The 18976-nt window shown below is 36.2% G+C and overlaps 2 protein-coding genes and 1 long non-coding RNA gene across 3 annotated transcripts in view; 1 reads left to right on the forward strand and 2 right to left on the reverse strand.

The window, feature by feature from the left end:
- Positions 1 to 17141, reverse strand: part of LOC120415694 (sialin) — a 38113-nt gene extending 20972 nt beyond the window's left edge. Inside the window, exon 1 of the mRNA XM_039577295.2 lies at positions 16505 to 17141. The gene's annotated coding sequence lies outside the window, so the exon portion shown is untranslated. The remainder of the gene's footprint in view (positions 1 to 16504) is intronic.
- Positions 1 to 18976, forward strand: part of LOC120416318 (uncharacterized) — a 54249-nt gene that overhangs the window by 22016 nt on the left and 13257 nt on the right. The gene's annotated exons all lie outside the window — the stretch shown is intronic.
- LOC120415709 (60S ribosomal protein L7-like) lies at positions 10345 to 11871 on the reverse strand. The gene is made up of 3 exons (XM_052708852.1): positions 11048 to 11871; positions 10667 to 10963; positions 10345 to 10610 (listed from the first exon to the last, which is right to left on the reverse strand). Exons 1-2 carry the CDS (start codon positions 11226 to 11228, stop codon positions 10914 to 10916), a joined length of 231 nt encoding a protein of 76 aa, XP_052564812.1. The 5' UTR covers positions 11229 to 11871; the 3' UTR covers positions 10345 to 10610; positions 10667 to 10913.

The following is an 18976-nucleotide window of genomic DNA, read 5'->3' on the forward strand; positions in this document are numbered from 1 at the left end:
AATCAATACAAAAACTGGTTCGATCTGGTGAGCATTATCTTCAAACGATAGGTTTTTGTCCATAGATTAAGTGCACTATCAATATTGGAACAAAACCTAAGTTTTTGGACTCTCCCAGACGGATTTATGACGAAAAAATCGCATGTTTTCGAAACTTTTTCAGAAATGCTCCTTTAATTTAGGGTAGCATATTTTTCCCAGTAAAACCAAGCTGCATGAGCTTGTAGGAAATTAAAAAAAAGTGTCCACGTGGTTTATGTTTATCCATAAACCACGTGGACACTTTTTTTAAATTTAAATCCGCCTGGGAGAGTTCAAAAACTTAGGTTTTGGTCCAATATTGATAGTGCATCTTAATCTATGGACAAAAACCTATCGTTTGAAGATAATACTCACCAGATCGAATCAGTTTTTGTATTGATTCCAAGCGATTTTAGAAAATTTGTTCAAAAAAGTGACTTTTTCAGTAAATCGACTAGGGGGTGCGAGAAAGTATTTTATTATTTTTTCTTGTCTAAGAAAACATTGTTCCTAACAACATAATCTATCATTTTAGAAGTGAGCACCTGAAATTCCTCGACATGACCCCAAAATGGGACAGGCTAGTGTATAATAAACTTTCAATTTTAATTTTTATTTTGTTTATAATTCGTAATTTGAAACTTTAAATAAAAATAAAATTTAATGTATTTTTCGGTTGCAAATTTAATCATCAAGCTTAACACAATAGGTTATAATATTGATTTTGCGTTTAAAAAATATAAGTTTTCTGAATAGACACGGATAGAATTCCTGAAGGCTAATCCGGTAATTCTTTATTGTCGAAGTTATGTAATAATATCTAAAATTGAATGAACCAGTTTATTTATTTATTTGTTTTTTTTTTTTTTTTTTGGTAAAATTTCGTTGTTTAGCACCGCGAAAAAAAATCTCCCACGAAAAATCACCAAGATTCTTTGAAAACAAATTATTGAATTTTTAAAAAGTATTATGAGTCTTTTTTAAATACTTAATCATTATTTAAAATATAATAAAAAAAACAAAAAAGGCTATTCGTTTTTACTAAAATTATATGTCTTTACCTTCAGTCTATGCGGAAAACTCTCACTCTTGCTCTCTTGTGATTTTCTTAGTAGTTGAGTAGCTTCTGTAGTGACTGTAGACTATACTACAAAAGCAAAAGCGTTTGAGTTGACGTAAAAGTACGATACTCTCTCGTCGAGAAATGTAGTGACCAAGTGTTGTGGCTGTTTTTGTGAATTACAAACACAGCGCCATTTTCAAGCCACGAGGCAAATAGTGTGCACATGAACGTACTACTAACATGTGAGAAATGAGGAGGATGTCGTTTGGTAAAGTAATGTTAAAGTTACCATCCTCAAATTAACAAAAAAAAACTGTATTTTTTTAAAAGGCAGTCAGCATTTGTAGGTAGACCCAAACTTCACTCAAATCAAATTCAAATGGGGAATCTCAATTTGTCTAAATTGTCAAACATCAACACCACAAAAAGGTCCGTCTACAATTATCAATTAAAATGTATTATGACAACATTGATAGCTCGTTCTGACCCCGCTGATATGACGCTATTGCGGATTGTTTCCTGATTTATACAATGTTGGCAACGTCTTGTAACTGAGTCGCTAATTTTTACTGTCAGAGTATCAGAACTTTTCATCACCATAAATTACTAGTAATTTACTAGCTTTACTGACGTAGCTAAATTCACGAGGTATGTTTTGGGACGCAATGCTTATCTTATCATTCCCGCCCTTGGATGATTTGACCATTTTATGCGTACTATTTTTGCTGAATGGTTTGTCATCCAGCTGAAACAGTGCGTCATCGTTGGAATGAAAGTGGCTTTTCTATCGGAACTTTTTAAATGAATAAAACATGTATTTGTTAATCAAACAAGCACGATTTAATTTCCAAAGTTCCCTTCGTAATAATTAGAAACTGGCATTTAAATGGACTTTTAATATAACCCTGAACGATACTTTCAATTGCTCTTCAGAGTCCTATTTAAATATCCACCTTCACTGAGTCACTGTTGAATCTGCTTTTTCTACTAGAGCAAAAGTTTTCGCCATGAAAATCCTCGTGATGCAATAATCTTCTTGAACCGAAAATGGGTAAAAAGGGGTCAACTTCTGCATATGAAAACAAAAAAAAATATTGTAAATGAATCATTTTCTTGTGCAAAATGATGAAATTGAAAAAAAAAACATATTATTTCAACCCCAAAAGTTTTATTCTCAATGGAGTAGCCACAAGCGTGGGAGGGGGAGGCTCTCTTTTAGCATTGTTATTGAATAGTCATGTGTAGCCCTAGCTATTAATAGACCGGCCGAACCACGTCGAGTCATGAAGTCTGAGTGTAAGGCTTGCTTCAGCCAGCCACCCCCCAGGCCAGGATTCGCATTCCAAAACGGAACAAAACCCACGTCGAGTACGGCCTTTGCCTTGCCATGGCGCTAGTGGGCAGGCTTTTCTTTACGTTTCTCAAGAATGGAGGACATATTTGAGGCGCCAGCTCGGGGTTTTCCAGTTTTTAATGTTAGTTGCTGCTTGGAAGTAAGGTTCTTTTTATTTATACGCATTTCTAACTAAGAAATCGGATAAAAAGTTTCAAACGATTTAAATTTGATTAAACAATAAGTTGTTTAAAAGCTGCCTTTAGAGACACTTGATCCTAGGAGATTTAAGTTTAAATGATTGGTTTAGTTTTTCGTACATGGACTCTTTAGCATATTTCAAATGACTTATTGTAGTAAACCTTTATAAACAAAAATTATCAGCTTTTGTAAACATGCTCAATTGTGGTCTTATAATTCATATTTTGGGATCTTGAAGTATATTTTGCATCAAATTTGTTATATTGCCAAAACAACTGTGCAAATAATTCAATGGACTTTTATGTAAAATTAGACGCTCGATTTGATGGCGTACTCAGAATTCCGAAAAACGTGTTTTTCATCGTAAAAAAACACTAAAAAAGTTTTAAAATTCTCCCATTTTCCGTTACTCGACTTTAAAAGTTTTTGGAACATGTCATTTAAAGGGAAATTTCATGTACTTTTCAAATCTTTATTAACCCAGAAGGGTATTTTTTTTCATTTAGAACAAAATTTTTCATTTTAAGTTTCGTGTTTTTTCTAACATTACAGGGATTTTTTTTAGAGTGAAATAATGTTCTACAAAGTTGTAGAGCAGACAATTACAAAAATGTTGATATATAAACATAAGCGGTTTTCTTATAAACATCACGAGTTATTGCGATTCAACGAAAAAAAGTTTTGAAAAAGTTACTTTTTGCGTTTCTCTTTGTTTCGTCGTCCGTGTCTGTCGCTGGTGACGATGAACGGCCATGATCGACGACGACAACTTTTTCAAAACTTTTTTTTCGTAAAATCGCGTTAACTTGTGATGTTTATAAGCAAACCATTATGTATACATATCATTTTTTTTGTAATTGAGCAATTCTCTACAAAACCGGTATTTTTTCTTCAATTTTAATATTTGTGTTTTTTAATATAGGTCGCAAAAAATTTTCAACTTCATTTTTCGATGTAAAATCAAATTTGCAATCAAAAAGTACTTTAGTGATTTTTTGATAAAGTGCACCGTTTTCAAGTTTAATCCATTTTCAGGTGACTTTTTTTTTTTAAAAAAAGTCGCATTTTTTCATTTTTTTTAATTAGTGCACATGTTTGCCCACTTAAAAAAAAAATATTTTTGAAAAGCTGAGAAAATTCTCTAAATTTACCTTTTTTGAACTTTTTTGATACGACCCTTAGTTACTGAGATATTGCAATGCAAAAGATTAAAAACATGAAAATTTCTCAACAACTTATGGTCCGATTTACAATGTTAAAATATGAAACAATCGTAAAATTTTCCGATCCTTTCAAAAATCTTTTTTTCAAATTTTTAAATCAAGACTAACATTTCAAAGGGGCCAAAAATTCAATAATACGCCATTTAAAATGTTAGTCTTGGTTTAAAAATTTTGAAAATATTTTTCTCGAAAAGATCGGAAAATTTCACGTATGTTTCATATTTTAACATTGAAAATCGGATCAATAGTTGCTGAGATATTGACATTAGAAAATGGTGGGTTGTTTGGGTGAGACTTGGAAAACATCAATTTTCCTGTTTTAAACCTTTGCATGGCAATATCTCAGCAACTTAGGGTCGTATCAATTCAATTCAATTCAATTCAATTTATTTTGTCAGTAAATAATCAATTTACAATTCCGCATTTCTTATAACCTAATAGAGTTTTGGAGTTCCTTTCAACTATGGTTTACACTATAATTCATTTTGATGTAATTGGATATTCTAACAATGGATTTGGCAAGAGAAGGAAAAATTTAAAAAAAAACCTTCTAGATTTGCTAAGGAAAAGGATAGAAATAGAAAAGCTTAAAACTAAATCACAGTATGTTTTGTCTATTGACGTCGAAAAACTTCGCTGCACAAGGCAGCTTATCCGTTGTAGATGTACTTCATCATCAGCTCACTGAGAGCTTGAAATTGTTCTGCCTTGTTTCGGCAGGCACGAAAGCGCGTGAGCATCTCTCCAGCAAGGGCGAAAAACTCAGGAAGCGTGAAGAGATCATCACCGGTAACATCAGCTTGTCCCGGAGGAGAACCGCCCCCAGAAGAGGCTACTCTAGCGTACGAACCTCCCCAACCGGGAGGGAACGCTGGGTTGGTCGATGGAGCCGCTCCGCCGCCAGCTGCTGCAGCGGTCGAGCTCGAAGTCTTCGGAGGTTGGCGGGACGCTGGCGCTTTCTTCTTCTTGTCCTGCTCCTCGATGTACTTTTTCCGCGCGGCACAGCCACGGAAATTCGCCGTGTGGTTTCCACCACAATTGGCGCACTTGACACGTGCTTTGTGCTGCTGGGCGTTTTCCCCCAGTTGGCCTTTCCGCGGAAGACTGCACCTTTCGGTGAAGTGGGTCTCACCGCACTTTACACACCGGGGTGGGAGATTGCAGTTTCTTGAGCCGTGTCCGAATTTCTGACAGCGGTGGCATTGGGCTGCGTCGGCCGGATTCTTCGTGTAGAATCGCCACGTCACAAAGAAGCCGTCCAGTGCTTTGATCCGCCGTAGGTCCTGGATTTTGACGGACCCGCGATCGAAGTACAGGAGGTACAAGGTGTACGTACCTGTCACCGTAGTCGATTTTGAGAGCACCTTTATCTCTCGAGGCTTAACCTTGACGCCCGTCAGGTGTTCTTCCAGGTCGGAGATCGGGCGGTCCGGATATCCCTGAAGGACGATCTTCACTGGGACCTTCTCTGCAGGGTCAAATGTAAAGAATTTGAAGTTTCGCAACTTCAACTTCTTCACCACCAAGTCGAAATGCAGCTTCTTGTGGGTAATCACTTGCACAGAAGTTTTACTAATTTTAAGACAATATTGGAGTCCCTCAAGCAACTCGTCAACATCGTCAGCCAACGTATCCAAAACAAAAATTGGAGGTGGTCGTCGTTCCTTCGGAGAGTTACCATTTTTCTGCTTTCCTTGCTTGCGCGCAAGTTCATCTTCGTCATCGTCGTCGCCAGCACTGCTGCTGTCACTGTCGGTGTTGTTTTCATCTCCACTCAGCATCTCAAATTCGTTGCTGGTGGGAACGTTGGAAGTGGTTGTCGTCGTAGTGCTGGTGGACTGCTGCTGCTGCTGGCCGGAAGTGCTTCCGGATGCCCGGGTCGATTGTCTCGTCCGTACCGGGGACTCACGTGGACGGTATGACACGTGTAAAAATGAAGGATCGGTGACGTCATCGGGCACGCTCCCGTGCGCGATGGCGGTCGATGCGGCATTGGTGTGTTTACCTTTCTGCACTCTGCCGGTAGATGAACTTCGCGGGTTTTTCGAGGCCGCACTCGAACTGCCTCGGCCACGGCTGGCCCTTGGCATGCTGGAGGAGCAAACTCGCGGGTAATCACGGTAAATTACGGCGATAAAATCGAAAAGTCTGAAGAGCTCCGAACACTTGACTGTTGCTGGCTGGTGTTGCCAGTCCCGATCTTAGGGTCGTATCAACAAAGTCCGAAGAAGCAAAATATAGAGAATTTTCTCAACTCTTCAAAAATATTTTTTTCAAAAGTGGGCAAACATGTGCACTAATTTAAAAAAATGAAAAACTGCGACTATTTTCAGAAAAGTCACCTGAAAATGGATTTAACTTGAAAACGGTGCACTTTATCAAAATTTCACTGAAGTACTTTTTGATTGCAAATTTGATTTTACATCGAAAAATGAAGTTGAAAATTTTTGCAACCGATATTTCGATTTAAAAAAAAATAGTAATGATTCAAAAATTCAAAACTCGGACAATGATTTTTTGCACAACCTGGAAATTTTTGAAAAGTTGGCATTTGATGTTTCTTAAAACATATCAGAAAATGAAAAACAATAAAAATAGTGTTTTTTTTGCAAATCAAGTTTTAGTGAAAAAAAAGTTAAATAAAAAATCACGAAAATTTGTTGTACCGTGTATAATTTTTCCAGTGTAGTCCGTATCCATACCTACAACTTTGCCGAAGACACCAAATCGATCAAAAAATTCCTTCAAAAGATACAGATTTTAGTATTTTCATACATCATTTTTGTATGGACAACTGCCAAATTTGTATGGAAAATTATATGGACAAATTAATGATGCAAAATGGCTCCTTTGGGCATACCAAAGGCACCAAAAAAGTTTCAGTCGGATTAAAAAATTAAAAAAAAAACGATACTTAATCCACCCTTAGGTGGTTGGTGCCTTCCTCACATTTAAAGGGTGCTATCCAAAATCTAAAAGTGCGTAAATAACACTTAAGTGCTTATAACTTTTGATAGGGTTGTCAGATCTTCAATGTTTTGGACGCGTTAGAAAGGTCTTTTGAATACCCAGCCTGCGATAGTTCGCTTAAGAGATCCGGACAGCATTTTCATCAAAATATCTGAGATCCGGCTTCGAAAAAGTGCGCAAATAACACTTAAGTGCTTATAACTTTTGATAGGGTTGTCAGATCTTCAATGTTTTAGACGCATTGGAAAGCTCTTTTGAATACCTATCCAACGATATGTCGCATGAGAGATCCGGACAACGGTTTCATCAACATATCTGAGATCCGGCCTCCAAAAAGCGTATAAATTACACTTAAATGCTTATAACTTTTGATAAATTTGTCAGATCTTCAATGTCTTGGACGCGTTGGAAAGGTCTTTTAAATACCTTTCTAAAAATGTATAGCATGACGGGTTTTCTTACAAAAACCACCCTTTTTACAATCTTCCGGACTATTGTTAAAATCGTTTTTTTAGCATAACTTTTGAAGTACTTAACTAAACTGCATAATTTTTAATAGCGACTTATGGGACCCCAAGACGGATCGAATGACGCCAAAACGGACAAAATCGGTTCAGCCAATGTCGAGATAATCGAGTGACAATTTTTTGATCAACATCCCACCACACACACAGACATTTGCTCAGAATTTGATTCTGAGTCGATAGGTATACATGAAGGTGGGTCTAGGAGGTCTAATTGAGAAGTTCATTTTTTGAGTGATTTTATAGCCTTTCCTCAGTAACGTGAGGAAGGCAAAAAAAAATGAGTGACCGAAATCTCAGAGAACTGCTCAATTGTCTGCTTTACAACTTTGTAGAACATTATTACCAGGGCTGTGGAGTCGGAGTCGGAGTCGGAGCCGGAGTCGTCAAAACTCGAACAGCTGGAGTCGGAGTCGGAGCCGGAGTCGGCTAAATTTGATGAGCTGGAGTCGGAGTCGGAGTCGGAGCCAAAGATTTCTGATAACCCGGAGTCGGAGTCGGAGCCGGAGTTATCTTAAATTCAACAAAAAATATGTTTTTTTTATTGCTCAGTATTTCGTATGTAACAGCTTAATTTACAAAACAACTTATATTTTTAATTGATTTATCAGATGCCATTATGTATTTGAAGCTTTTTATTGTGATTGAAAAGCTCTAATTGTGTTATTACACTATAATCACTAAATGATAACCTCTTACCCAAGTATGTAGTATCATCATTCAAAAAAAAAAATAGAAAAAATATTGGTTATGTAGTCAGACTATATTTATGTTCCCTTTCAATTCAAATTTGACCAAATTTCATTCAGTTATTTCTGAAAAAAGTACACACAAAGTCATCTTTTACCCCTATAGCGAATGTATAGAGGTTTTAAGTTACATCATTTTTTAGGAAAAAATTACGAGGTACATAAAAAGATTATAAATAGTAATCACTGTTTTTGCAGATCGAAAAAGAGTCACTGACAGTTTAACTTTTGTAACAAATAATCAACGATAATAACAATCTCTTACTTGGAACTCAACATGCGCATTTTGTTTCTAACTGAGTACAAGAAAATCAAAGTGTTGCATTTAAAATAATTTAAACTTACAAAAAATGTTAAAAGAAGTTGCAACAAATTAGAAATAATCATTGATTGTTGATGTTGATTTTAGGTAAACTATTTTGGTAGCGTTTATCGTTGAACAAATCTCAAGAATTCAGTGCAAAAATGAACTAATTATAAAAATTATAGAACAAAATATAGGATTTTAATTTATTTTTCAAATATTATAAATAAAAAACCCTGAATCAAAATATTATCAACTGGTACGAATTTTCTCATACTGTATGTCTCACGTCAATATGACGGAAGGTGATAATTATTGTAAATCAATGAACCTTATAAAAATGAAATATTTGTGACCTAGAAAATATTTTACTTGTGGATATTTGTTTTTATTATATTTTAAGTTTTTTCATATATTTTGATGGAGGCGCAAGATCATCCAAAAAGCTTCGTTTTAGGTGAAGATTCACGAAGTATCGTGCACCTCCTTTTTAAAGTATATAAAATTTTAAAATCAAAATCAATTAAAAATTTCCAGGTTAAAATATTTTCCATGCCACAGATATTTGAAAAGGACATCTCAAGCATCCTTTTCACGAAGAAATTGTTTAGATACATTGATTTGCAATGACCAAGCCACGTAGCCCAGTGGTAACGCTTCCGCCTCGTAAGCGGTAGATCGGGGTTCAAATCCCGGCTCGGACCAACACAACTGGTGATCTTTTCCCTTCTGGAATCGATTGCTTAGTAAAGGAAAGGTAGTGTATCGTCACAAACTGGACCTTATCACGACACCTTAGGGATGCGACCTATGGAATGTTATCATTAACCCTAACATGTTAACATTAAGTTGAGAATGAAACTGCCACTGAATCCGCTTTGTAAATGCCGGCCCTGATACTCTTCAAGGGTGTTCCCCTCAGGAACTGGGAAAGATTTACTTTTTATTGATTTGCAATATTAATCTCCTTCAGCCATGGCGTGATGTCCATGTACGTCTTAAAAAAACAAAAAAAAGTTTCGTTTACAAATGTCAGCCTTAAAGTTAGCAAATTGAATTTTAATGTTCAATAGATCATTAAGGCCAGGTTTCTTTTAGTTATTCATTCAAAAATAACAATTTAATATTTAAATTTATTAGCTTTGAAAAAAATATTTTCAAATTTGAGGTTAAGCAAGTAAATCCAAATTTACTTACAAAACTGTTCTTCTCAAAATGCCTCTAAAACTGAAGATATTTTTCGATTTCTGTTTCCATAACGTACACAGAAAAAAAAATGTAAATTTACCCGACACTGAAATCATGTTTTGAACGTAAACATGCTCAATGTAAATTTGAAATTTCATTTAAATTGGTGAATTGCATTTAAATGCCCTTATCGTAAATTGAGATTCAATTTAACACATGTATCTAATCTAAATAGAACTTTTGTTTCTGCCAAATATGAAATTTGAAATTTTGAAAAGCATGTAATTGTACTTCTGATGTAAAAGTAGCTCAATGTAAATTTAAAAAGCATTTATTTTCAATTACAAATCTGTTTCCCAAATGACAGCTCAAGCAGTCAACAAAACAAATCGGTTGAGAGTTATTGAAGTTTGGAGCGCTGCGTAGTAAAGTTGGAGTGTTTTCGCATTAACTGCTCAATTTAGTGTAGTAAAATAAGGTAAATGAGTCGCATATCAACAGGTGAAGTCTAATCTCATTGGGAAACTCGTTTGCATTGGATGTTTGAGAATTTCTTATGGGTTCAGAAGGTGAGATTTTCTGCATCCTGTTCGTTCTTAGAGTAAGTGTTAAGCAAAATGCACTGTTTGTTACATTTTAGTCTAAAGCTATTTGACATTGTTTTGTTTGAAATCTAGGGTCTTCTACAATCGAAATAGGTGTAAATTCCAATTGCATTTTCACAAACTTACATCATGCAACATCCGGATGCTTTTGAAAAGCGGTTGTCGTCCGGGTTGTGGCCGGGCTCTGCTAGAGAATGCGTCCATCCGTGAGAGCGGGACTTGCTCATACGACTTCTGAGACAGAGAACCGCAGCAGCAGCAGCACCGGACTGCGTAACAGTAAACAATCTGAACAGCTTGTCTACTGAAAGCGGGTGCTGCGTCGGATGAGGTGTGATGTTCTTGAAGGCTCACAAAAAGACCAGCAGCGACTGCGTTTTATGGTGCGTCTGAACGGACGGTTTCAATTTCCGCGGGTGGAGGTCCGAGCTGAAAATTTTATGTTTTGCGTAAACAAATTGTAGATTATTTGCTGATTAACTTACCATCCGCTTTGCCGTTTTGAACACCAGACAGTACGTGCCGTTGACGCCAATCTTGGTGTAGTTCCGGGCTCAACAAGTTTGTCGGGTCGTATTCAAGACGAGTTTCGCTTCAAAGGCATTTCCCAGTGCTGGGGTCATGGCCAGTTTGTAATGCGACGTGTAGTTGATGAGGAAGTTCGATCGAACGAGCGCCACGAGCACGTTCCTTACGCAAGCAGAACTCGGCAGTCTCGGCAAACTGGTGGATTCAAGTGTGAGCAACCATGTCGCGAGGAGCGCCAGCCAACCAAGCGATGACTGAGAATAATACTCCATAATTTTAATGAAAAAATATATTTTAATATATTTTCAGGCCAAATATTATCCATTAATCAAGCTTACCATGTAGAAGGGGACGAATTCCGTACGAGTCGGCGATGCGCAGCATGATCTTAGTGGTCTTGTTCAGCTTGATGAAGATGCCGTTGTTGATCTGCCGCAGACGGAACAGCTGCAGCACCTTGCGGACCTTGTTGATACCGCGGATGACGAAGGTCACCGTCGGCTCGGCTGGAATGTACATGTTTCTGTCCTTCTTGGCCTTCTAAATCACGTCACGCTCCATTTGGCCATACTTCTAGGCGTACCTCGCCGCGCGCAGCAGATTCTGTTTGCGACGAGACAGCTTGACGGTCAGCTCCTGCAGCTGTCGGCGCCTTCGCACACTTCCCGGTAGGCATTTTCTTTAGACTTGATTGTCTTCAGTTCCCGCACTGCAGGCAGTTTTTTCTCGTTTTAGCCTTCTTGTTCGCTGGCTCCGGGGTGGCCGGAGCGTTCACAAATTTCAGATTTTGGCCGAGAAAAACAAAGTACCTTTCTGGTGTGGTGCACGTTTCACGTCGAAGGACCGAAAAGGAAGATATTTTCCGGGCACACTGTGCGGTGGCCAAGGCCAAACGGACGGAGGAAATTGACGGACGCAGCACGAAGGAAAATCGCGATCGTGGCCACCCTCAGGTACGCGCTGTGGAACTCGACTCGGAATTCGTCTCGTCTACCAAACAAAACACGTTTATGGTGAAAAAATCACTTTGACAGCAAAGCAAAAACCATCGCAATCCCACTGAGAAATGTAACGCCCCGATCGGCCTTCGTCAGCCCGATTTTATTCTACTATCAGACTGATCTGGTCGTTACATTTCTCAGTGGGATTTCGCATCGGTGTACACACCCAGTGAGTACAATCAACTCATTTTGAGTGTTATTTTTATCTTCAATGTATAAATCGTATAAATCTTTCGTTTTAGCATGGACACCCACCATTTACACTCTAGAGAAAAACTAGTAATTGAATTAGGTTTTATCCTTGTTTTTCTTGCTAAATTTGTATTAAAATGTTCTGAACGTGTGTATCATGAATTTATTCAATATTTATTTCTATTATAATTTTAATCGTGCAATATTTGTTTTCATTCGCTATTTTTGGCTGCAGTTTTCACAACTCCCGGGAGAGTGAGTGGAGTGGTTCTTCGTTGTTATCGTTGTAATGTTGTCGTCATCCGGCACCATTAATCAGTTTGTCTCGAGTTGGCATTCATCTCATGAACTGGTCATGACGGTGTGCACCTGAGGATCAGTTCATTCATCATGTTCAGGATCTTTACCAACCGTTTCGACGAGAAAATCAAGGTAAGTGAGTTCAGCTTAATGCGAGAGTATAGTTCTAGTGTTTTTTTTAATAGGTCCTATAAACATATGAAACACAATAGCTTATAGGACTTAAAAAAAAAAACTCTGAATTTGCTTAATAATTATCTTTTTGGATAATTCAAGGTCGTTGCCGTCGATTGACTAATTTCTGCGAAATGCTGATATTTATTCTTGTTGAGGCCAGGAACAAGAAAGGATAATTTTCGGAGAACGCCCGCTCTGTGTTATAGTACCTGGTAAAGAACACCTTTTTGGAGTTGATGAAGCTGCACCTGTCTATGCCTAACAAATACGGAATGTAAGATGAACTGTCAAATTTCACGGCACTTTGGTTTACCCCCTTTCTTTTCTTTTTTTTTTAGATAGTCAAAACGGCGAAAGTTTCGTCACTCATCGCGGTAGTACCATCTGCTTTAGAAGTTTCGGCCACCGTTTTCTGTTTAAGTGATGTAAGTCAACGACATGATTATCACCTTAGTCCAGGATAGGTTCAACTATGGTCAACCGATGACGTTTAAAATTATACCGTAAGTAGAAAAAAAGTTTAATGTTTTTCATAAACACACTTGCTTTCCGTACATTCATCGACAAACGAGTTTTAATTGTCAAAAAGGACTTTTTTGTAACCCCGTTGGATTTAGATTTCGATGTATTTATCATCAGCTTCAACTTGTATTGTGTTAAGCAATTTAAATTGTATGCTGTTGTTTTGTATTGAGTTTAAATAAATTCAATACCAAACCGTAAGCATGCATTTCAAAGATGCTTTCATGACAATACAAATCGCTATGCTTTTGAAAATTACATCTGATTCTAGATTCAACGGGGGAAAAAAATTTCACCTTAGGTAAATTTACGTTAGTTTCATCGGAAATTTACATGTTTTCTAAGCTTAATTTGTTCGGCACATTTACATCGGATGGCATTTAAATTTACAATGAAATTGATGTAAATTTGCATCATTAATGACGTGCACTTTTGGTACATCATAAATGATGTAAATTTACCCGATTTTTTTTTCTGTGTATAAAACTTGTAATCTAGAAACTTTTTTCCGTTTATTTACTTTACTTTACTTTTACTTAACTTATTTTTCTTGAGAAAAACATGACGCTTAGAGAGTATTTAAATAATCCTATTTATCAATGTTTTAAAAATAATTAACTAATAATAGATAACTAACTTTTGAAACATTTAAAAACATGTGGAGTCGGAGCCAACCATTTGTTGAAAGCTGGAGTCGGAGTCGGAGTCGGCTAGAGTTGGTAGGCCGGAGTCGGAGCCAACCATTTGTTCAAAGCCGGAGCCGGAGTCGGAGTCGGAGTCAGCTAATCTGAGAAAGCCGGAGTCGGAGTCGGAGTCGGAGTCGTTTGAAATATGACCCGACTTCGCAGCCCTGATTATTACACTCTAAAAACTATTCCTGTACACGGCGTGTTTTCTTGGCAACCTTAAGGAGAAAAAATAGTCATCACTTCTTTCAAAAGTTTCTTATAGGAAATTTTCTCAGCTTTCCAATGCTTCTGAGAGCGAAATGTTTAAATTTTTTTATTTTAAAATCCTTGATCATTTATTGGAAACTTTTAAATAACAGTCCTGCAAACTTGTCAAATGATGTGTTTCATGTGTATTTTACTGACCAAAATGTGCAAAATAAGACAAGAAACAATTTTGTAGAAGGTTGCAAACCGCTAAACATTTTGAAAATTAAGTTTTAACCGAATTTTTGAATATGTGGGATTTATTCAAATAATAAAATAATAAAACCGTATTGAAATATTATTTTTACAAGAACAAATAGATTATTACATAATTGTTGTGTACAAATAACCCCGGTCTGCTCTGATTCAGCTTGGAATTAGCTGATACAACCGAAATTTCTATAGGTTTGAGATTGATAGGGTATTACAAGATTTTTATGAATAAATATCATATTTCCATGTTTTATACTCGAAATTATACTGCAAATTACTGTTGCTAGCTTTAGGAGAAATATTTTTCATTAGTATGAAATGATTGTTTCATTTTTTTTGTATTAAATGATCAAGGAATTAGCAACGTTTTAAAAGTTTATAAGACTCTCATCTTCAATCTCATATTAAAAAAAATATATATGTCTTGATTTTTGTTCAAATAGTTTGGAAAGAAATTTTCTGTTTGATTTTTTTTGTTAAAATACTATTTAATTTTTGTTTAAGCAAAAATAAATGTTTGTGACGGTGTTTTCAGAATTCTGAATTGGAAGACTCGAGTTTTATTGCTACTTTTAAGTGCATTTTCTACAGAAAACCTTTTTATAAAATTTTATCTTTATTTTATACTCATGAAAATATGACTTTTGAAGCTTGCTACAGTAATATGTAGTACATTTTCGATTTCAAATCATATTTGTATTTGTGTTCCTGGTTAATGTTTGCTTAAGAAAATATCAAATTTATTCATTAAAATTCAATAATACCATTAACAATCACAAACCTGCCAAAAATTCGGTTGAACAAGCTAAATCAGAGTAGACACGTGATATTTGTACACAAAAAATGTGAAAAATACATTTTTACACTGTTTTATGATTTTAATTTCTGAATAAACCCCATATATTCAAAAACATAGACAAAACATAATTTTCAAAATGTTTAGCGGTTTGCAACCTTCTACAAAGTTGTTTCTTGTCTTACTTATCAAAATGTGCAAACATTTTGATGAGTAAATTACTCATGAAACACATCATTTGATAAGTTTTCTGAACTGTTAGTATAAAGTTTCCATTAAATAATGAAGGAATTTAAAACCAAAAAACTTAAAATAGAGATATCTCAGAAATTTCCCGATGAAACATTTCGCTTTAAGAAGCATTGGAAAGCTGAGTAAATTTCCTATAAGACACATTTGAAAGTGGCGATTACTATTTTTTCCTGATAAGGTTGTTCTAGAAAACACGCCGTGTGTAAAGTTAGAAAGAACACGAAATTTTAAAATGAATTTTTTTCTTCTAAATGAAAAAATGACCCTCCTGGGTTAATGTAGATTCGAAATGTACATTCAATTTCCCTTAAAATGACATGTTCCAAAAAATTTTCAGTCAAGTAACGGGAAATGGGAGAATTTTCAAAACTTTTTTAGTGTTTTTTCTCGATGAAAAATACGTTTTTTTTAATTCTGAGTACGCCATCAAATCGGGCGTCCAATTTTACATAAAACTCCCTTTGAAACCAAATTTCTATCTCATAACCGTTTCAGGCCGAAAACTATTGAAAAACACCTCTTTTTTCGTTCAAAAATGGAAGGGGATATCAAAAAACGTACCTCGGATTCGTGATCAGGGACAATAGTTACCTCTTAGGACAAAGTTTCACGCAAATCGAAGAGGGGTCGTGCTGTGTGAGTTGGCGGAGAATTACCCATATAATCAACGCCAATTTTGCGTTTAAACAAACCTTGATTTTCTCAATTCCACAAAAGTCTTTTGTTGTTTTGATAAATAATTTAAAAATATTCAAAGCTTTTTTCATTTACACTTGAAAACTCTTAATTTAAAAAAATATCCATTTTAAGATTTGAATCATTTGTTATATTTAATTCAGACACTTTTTTATTTATTTCGATAGCAGTGTTAAATCGTTGCAGAAATGTATTTAAATGTTTTATCGCATCCCCCTTAAATTTTAGCGAGATAAATCTGGAGACAAAACAATTTTTGTTCATAATGTTCAAATTGTCAATAAAAAGAGTTTAACTTTTTTTTAAGTTAAGTGCTCTTTTTTTTACATTGACAGAGAAAATAAAAATGAATTTTAAAGTGCAGATTTGTGTTACTTTTTTTCGTTTATAATAAATTACTCATAACTTCCCATCCCACCCGTGGCGTATCCATTTCACAATTGTAACGAATTAAGGAACAACCTTACAAACATTCCAAATGCCACACATCCAACAATTACACAACGTGTGGACTTCGGGGTGGAATAACCCACAACTGGGCCATTCCGCATAGCATCACCGGCCGACCGACCGGCTTTGGATTATGAAACTCAACCTCGATTATCCACGTGCCAAGCCAAGGCCGCCGGAAGGAAGCCATGTCGTGGATGGAAATATTGACCCGAGCTGGGTTTTGTGTGCGTAATAAAGCTCTCTTATAAATATACTTACTACACGTAATCAGTGATGATTATGGCTGCGTTTTCCATACGATGATGAATTGGGCTTTTCCGGTGAATGTGGATGCTTGGTGACATTTTTTATGTTTTTTTTTCACGAAAACATAACATTTCACACAGACTGAAGAAAAAAATCACTTAGGAAGGGTGTACTTCTGGGAAGTATTGATTTTATGACGATGTGCAGATGTCTGTCATTTTGTGCATTTCGTAATGACTTTTTAAAGAGCTTTTTCACTGCATGCTAACCGATTAGTATTAATTATTAATTTATTGTTTCCACTAAAACATTGAAAACTAAGCGCATCTCATTATGCAAAACACAAACAGCTGCAGGGTTTCCCCGGGGAAAAGTTTCACCACAAATCATCTGCAAAGGAGCAAGATGCAACCACCATGATGACGACGAGACACCGCAAAAAGGGGAAGCAACTAAAGCGTTGACCCAGACTTGGCCAAAAAGCTGGGGCCCAAAACAAATCTCTCCGTCGACGCCCGCGCACTTAATTTCCACGCAACCGAAAGCAACCCTCAAAGCGAACTGATCCGTCCAGCCGGGTTGAAGCAGCAGCAAAACTCAAGGGAAAACTAGTGCTATGGCCACCCACCACCACCAGCACCCATCGCAGAACGAACGTGTACATCAGTGGAAAAGGAAAACTGCAATAAGCATATCGTAAAGCAAACGTGTTCGAAGGGAAAATACACTGACAAATCATTTGGGCTCACAGCTGATGAGTGTAGATTTTATTCCCCTTTGAGGGGGTAGGTGCAATGGGAAATAGATTTTCAATGGGGTTCAGTTAAAAATTAAAGACATGCAATTTACAAAAAAAATACTTTTTTTTACTAGCTAAGCAATGTTTTGTCATTTTATTTTATTTAAAAATAAATCAAAAATTGTTTCAAATTATCTCATCTCATAAAAATCCAAACTCAAACAACAAATAATGAGTGAAAACTAGTCCGAAACGCACTTCATGCAACCCCTTAATGCGTACCGCACAACAACCCACCCTCTCATCACAACGCAACTCAGGTCTGTCAGAGAGGGGGTGGAATTTGTTGATATTTTTCCGAGAAATTTTCCGGCCTGTATGAGTTCACGCACACATCAACGACCTGCAGGGGGAAGCAGGAAGGAATGATGTGTGTGTGTGTGTGTGTGCCTATAGATTCAAGGGGATTCGGAAAGGAGGGACGAATAATTCTAATAATATCAATAATTATTTTTTCTTGGATTTTATTGAGTTATCATGATTTAGTTTTGATGTTTTTGTTTAAAACGTCTGCAGAGGACATTTGGAAGTCGTTTTTTTAAACCTCAACCATTACACGTGTGTTTTGTTCGAATTCCTGGTAACCCTAGTCCCATTTCTATTATCATATATTTCCCCTTGCACAGCAAAAATCCAACGATGCTCACACAAAAACATTTCAAAGATTTTGTCTGAAATTGTCAACAAAACAGAAAGTCATGGTGATGAGTGGTGATAGGTACATACAGTATGTAAAAAAAGTATTTACACCCCTTGGGCACTATGCACATTTTGTGATGAAACATGTAACAATTTAAAGTTTGACAGAAACCTAGTACTACGTTTTGTTCAGAAACTCATGCCGAACATTTTGCTACAAAAAGCTCATGAAAAGATGTTTTCTATAAAAAGTTATATAACAAATACTATTACAAAAATAAAAAAATGGCGCAAAAAAAAGTTTGTACACCTTTCGAAAAATTATCATAAATAATGTTATTTGTTGACAAATCACCATAAATCCAGTCTCTAAACTCCAAATAGGCATCTTTGACTGATTAAAAAAATAATAAATGGTATTTTGATAAAATGTGATACCTATTGGACTAGCAATCTACAATCCAAAGGTCGTCATTTCGAACCCCAAAGTGGATGGGGCATTCGAACACATTGAGCCGGAATCTGCCTCATCTGCGTCATGACCAAGTGGTTGAACGAATGATTTAACTTTTTTTCAATAGGAGTTAAACATGAATTTTTGATTATGAAATTATAGTAATTTTAACCTGGGTGCTGAATAGTGCTTCGCATAACGGCCAATTTTGAACTGTCAAAGAGCAATTCCATGTCAAATAGGGAATCGGTTGTACCCGACCCTCTCCGATTCCAATGAAACTTTGTAGACATGTTATCCTACGCTTATATAAGCCATTTTTGTGTATATGGATCCAGTTACACTCGATAATGACATTCGAGAAGGGCGTTTGAGGTTTAAATATTTTTGTATTTCGTAATTTAAATATTGCTGTATCTCGAAGCCGTTGCATCGTATCAAAAAGTGGTCAAAGACAAACTTGTAGGAAATTTGACGGGCTTTCCGAAAAAAAATACACTGAAAGAAAAAAAACGTTACTTAATCCACCCTTAGGTGGTTGGCGCCTTCCTCACATTTAAAGGGTGTTATTCAAAATGAAAAAAGTGCGTAA

This window comes from Culex pipiens, chromosome 1, assembly GCF_016801865.2.
Source record: "Culex pipiens pallens isolate TS chromosome 1, TS_CPP_V2, whole genome shotgun sequence".
Classification (NCBI taxonomy): Eukaryota; Metazoa; Arthropoda; class Insecta; order Diptera; family Culicidae; genus Culex; species Culex pipiens.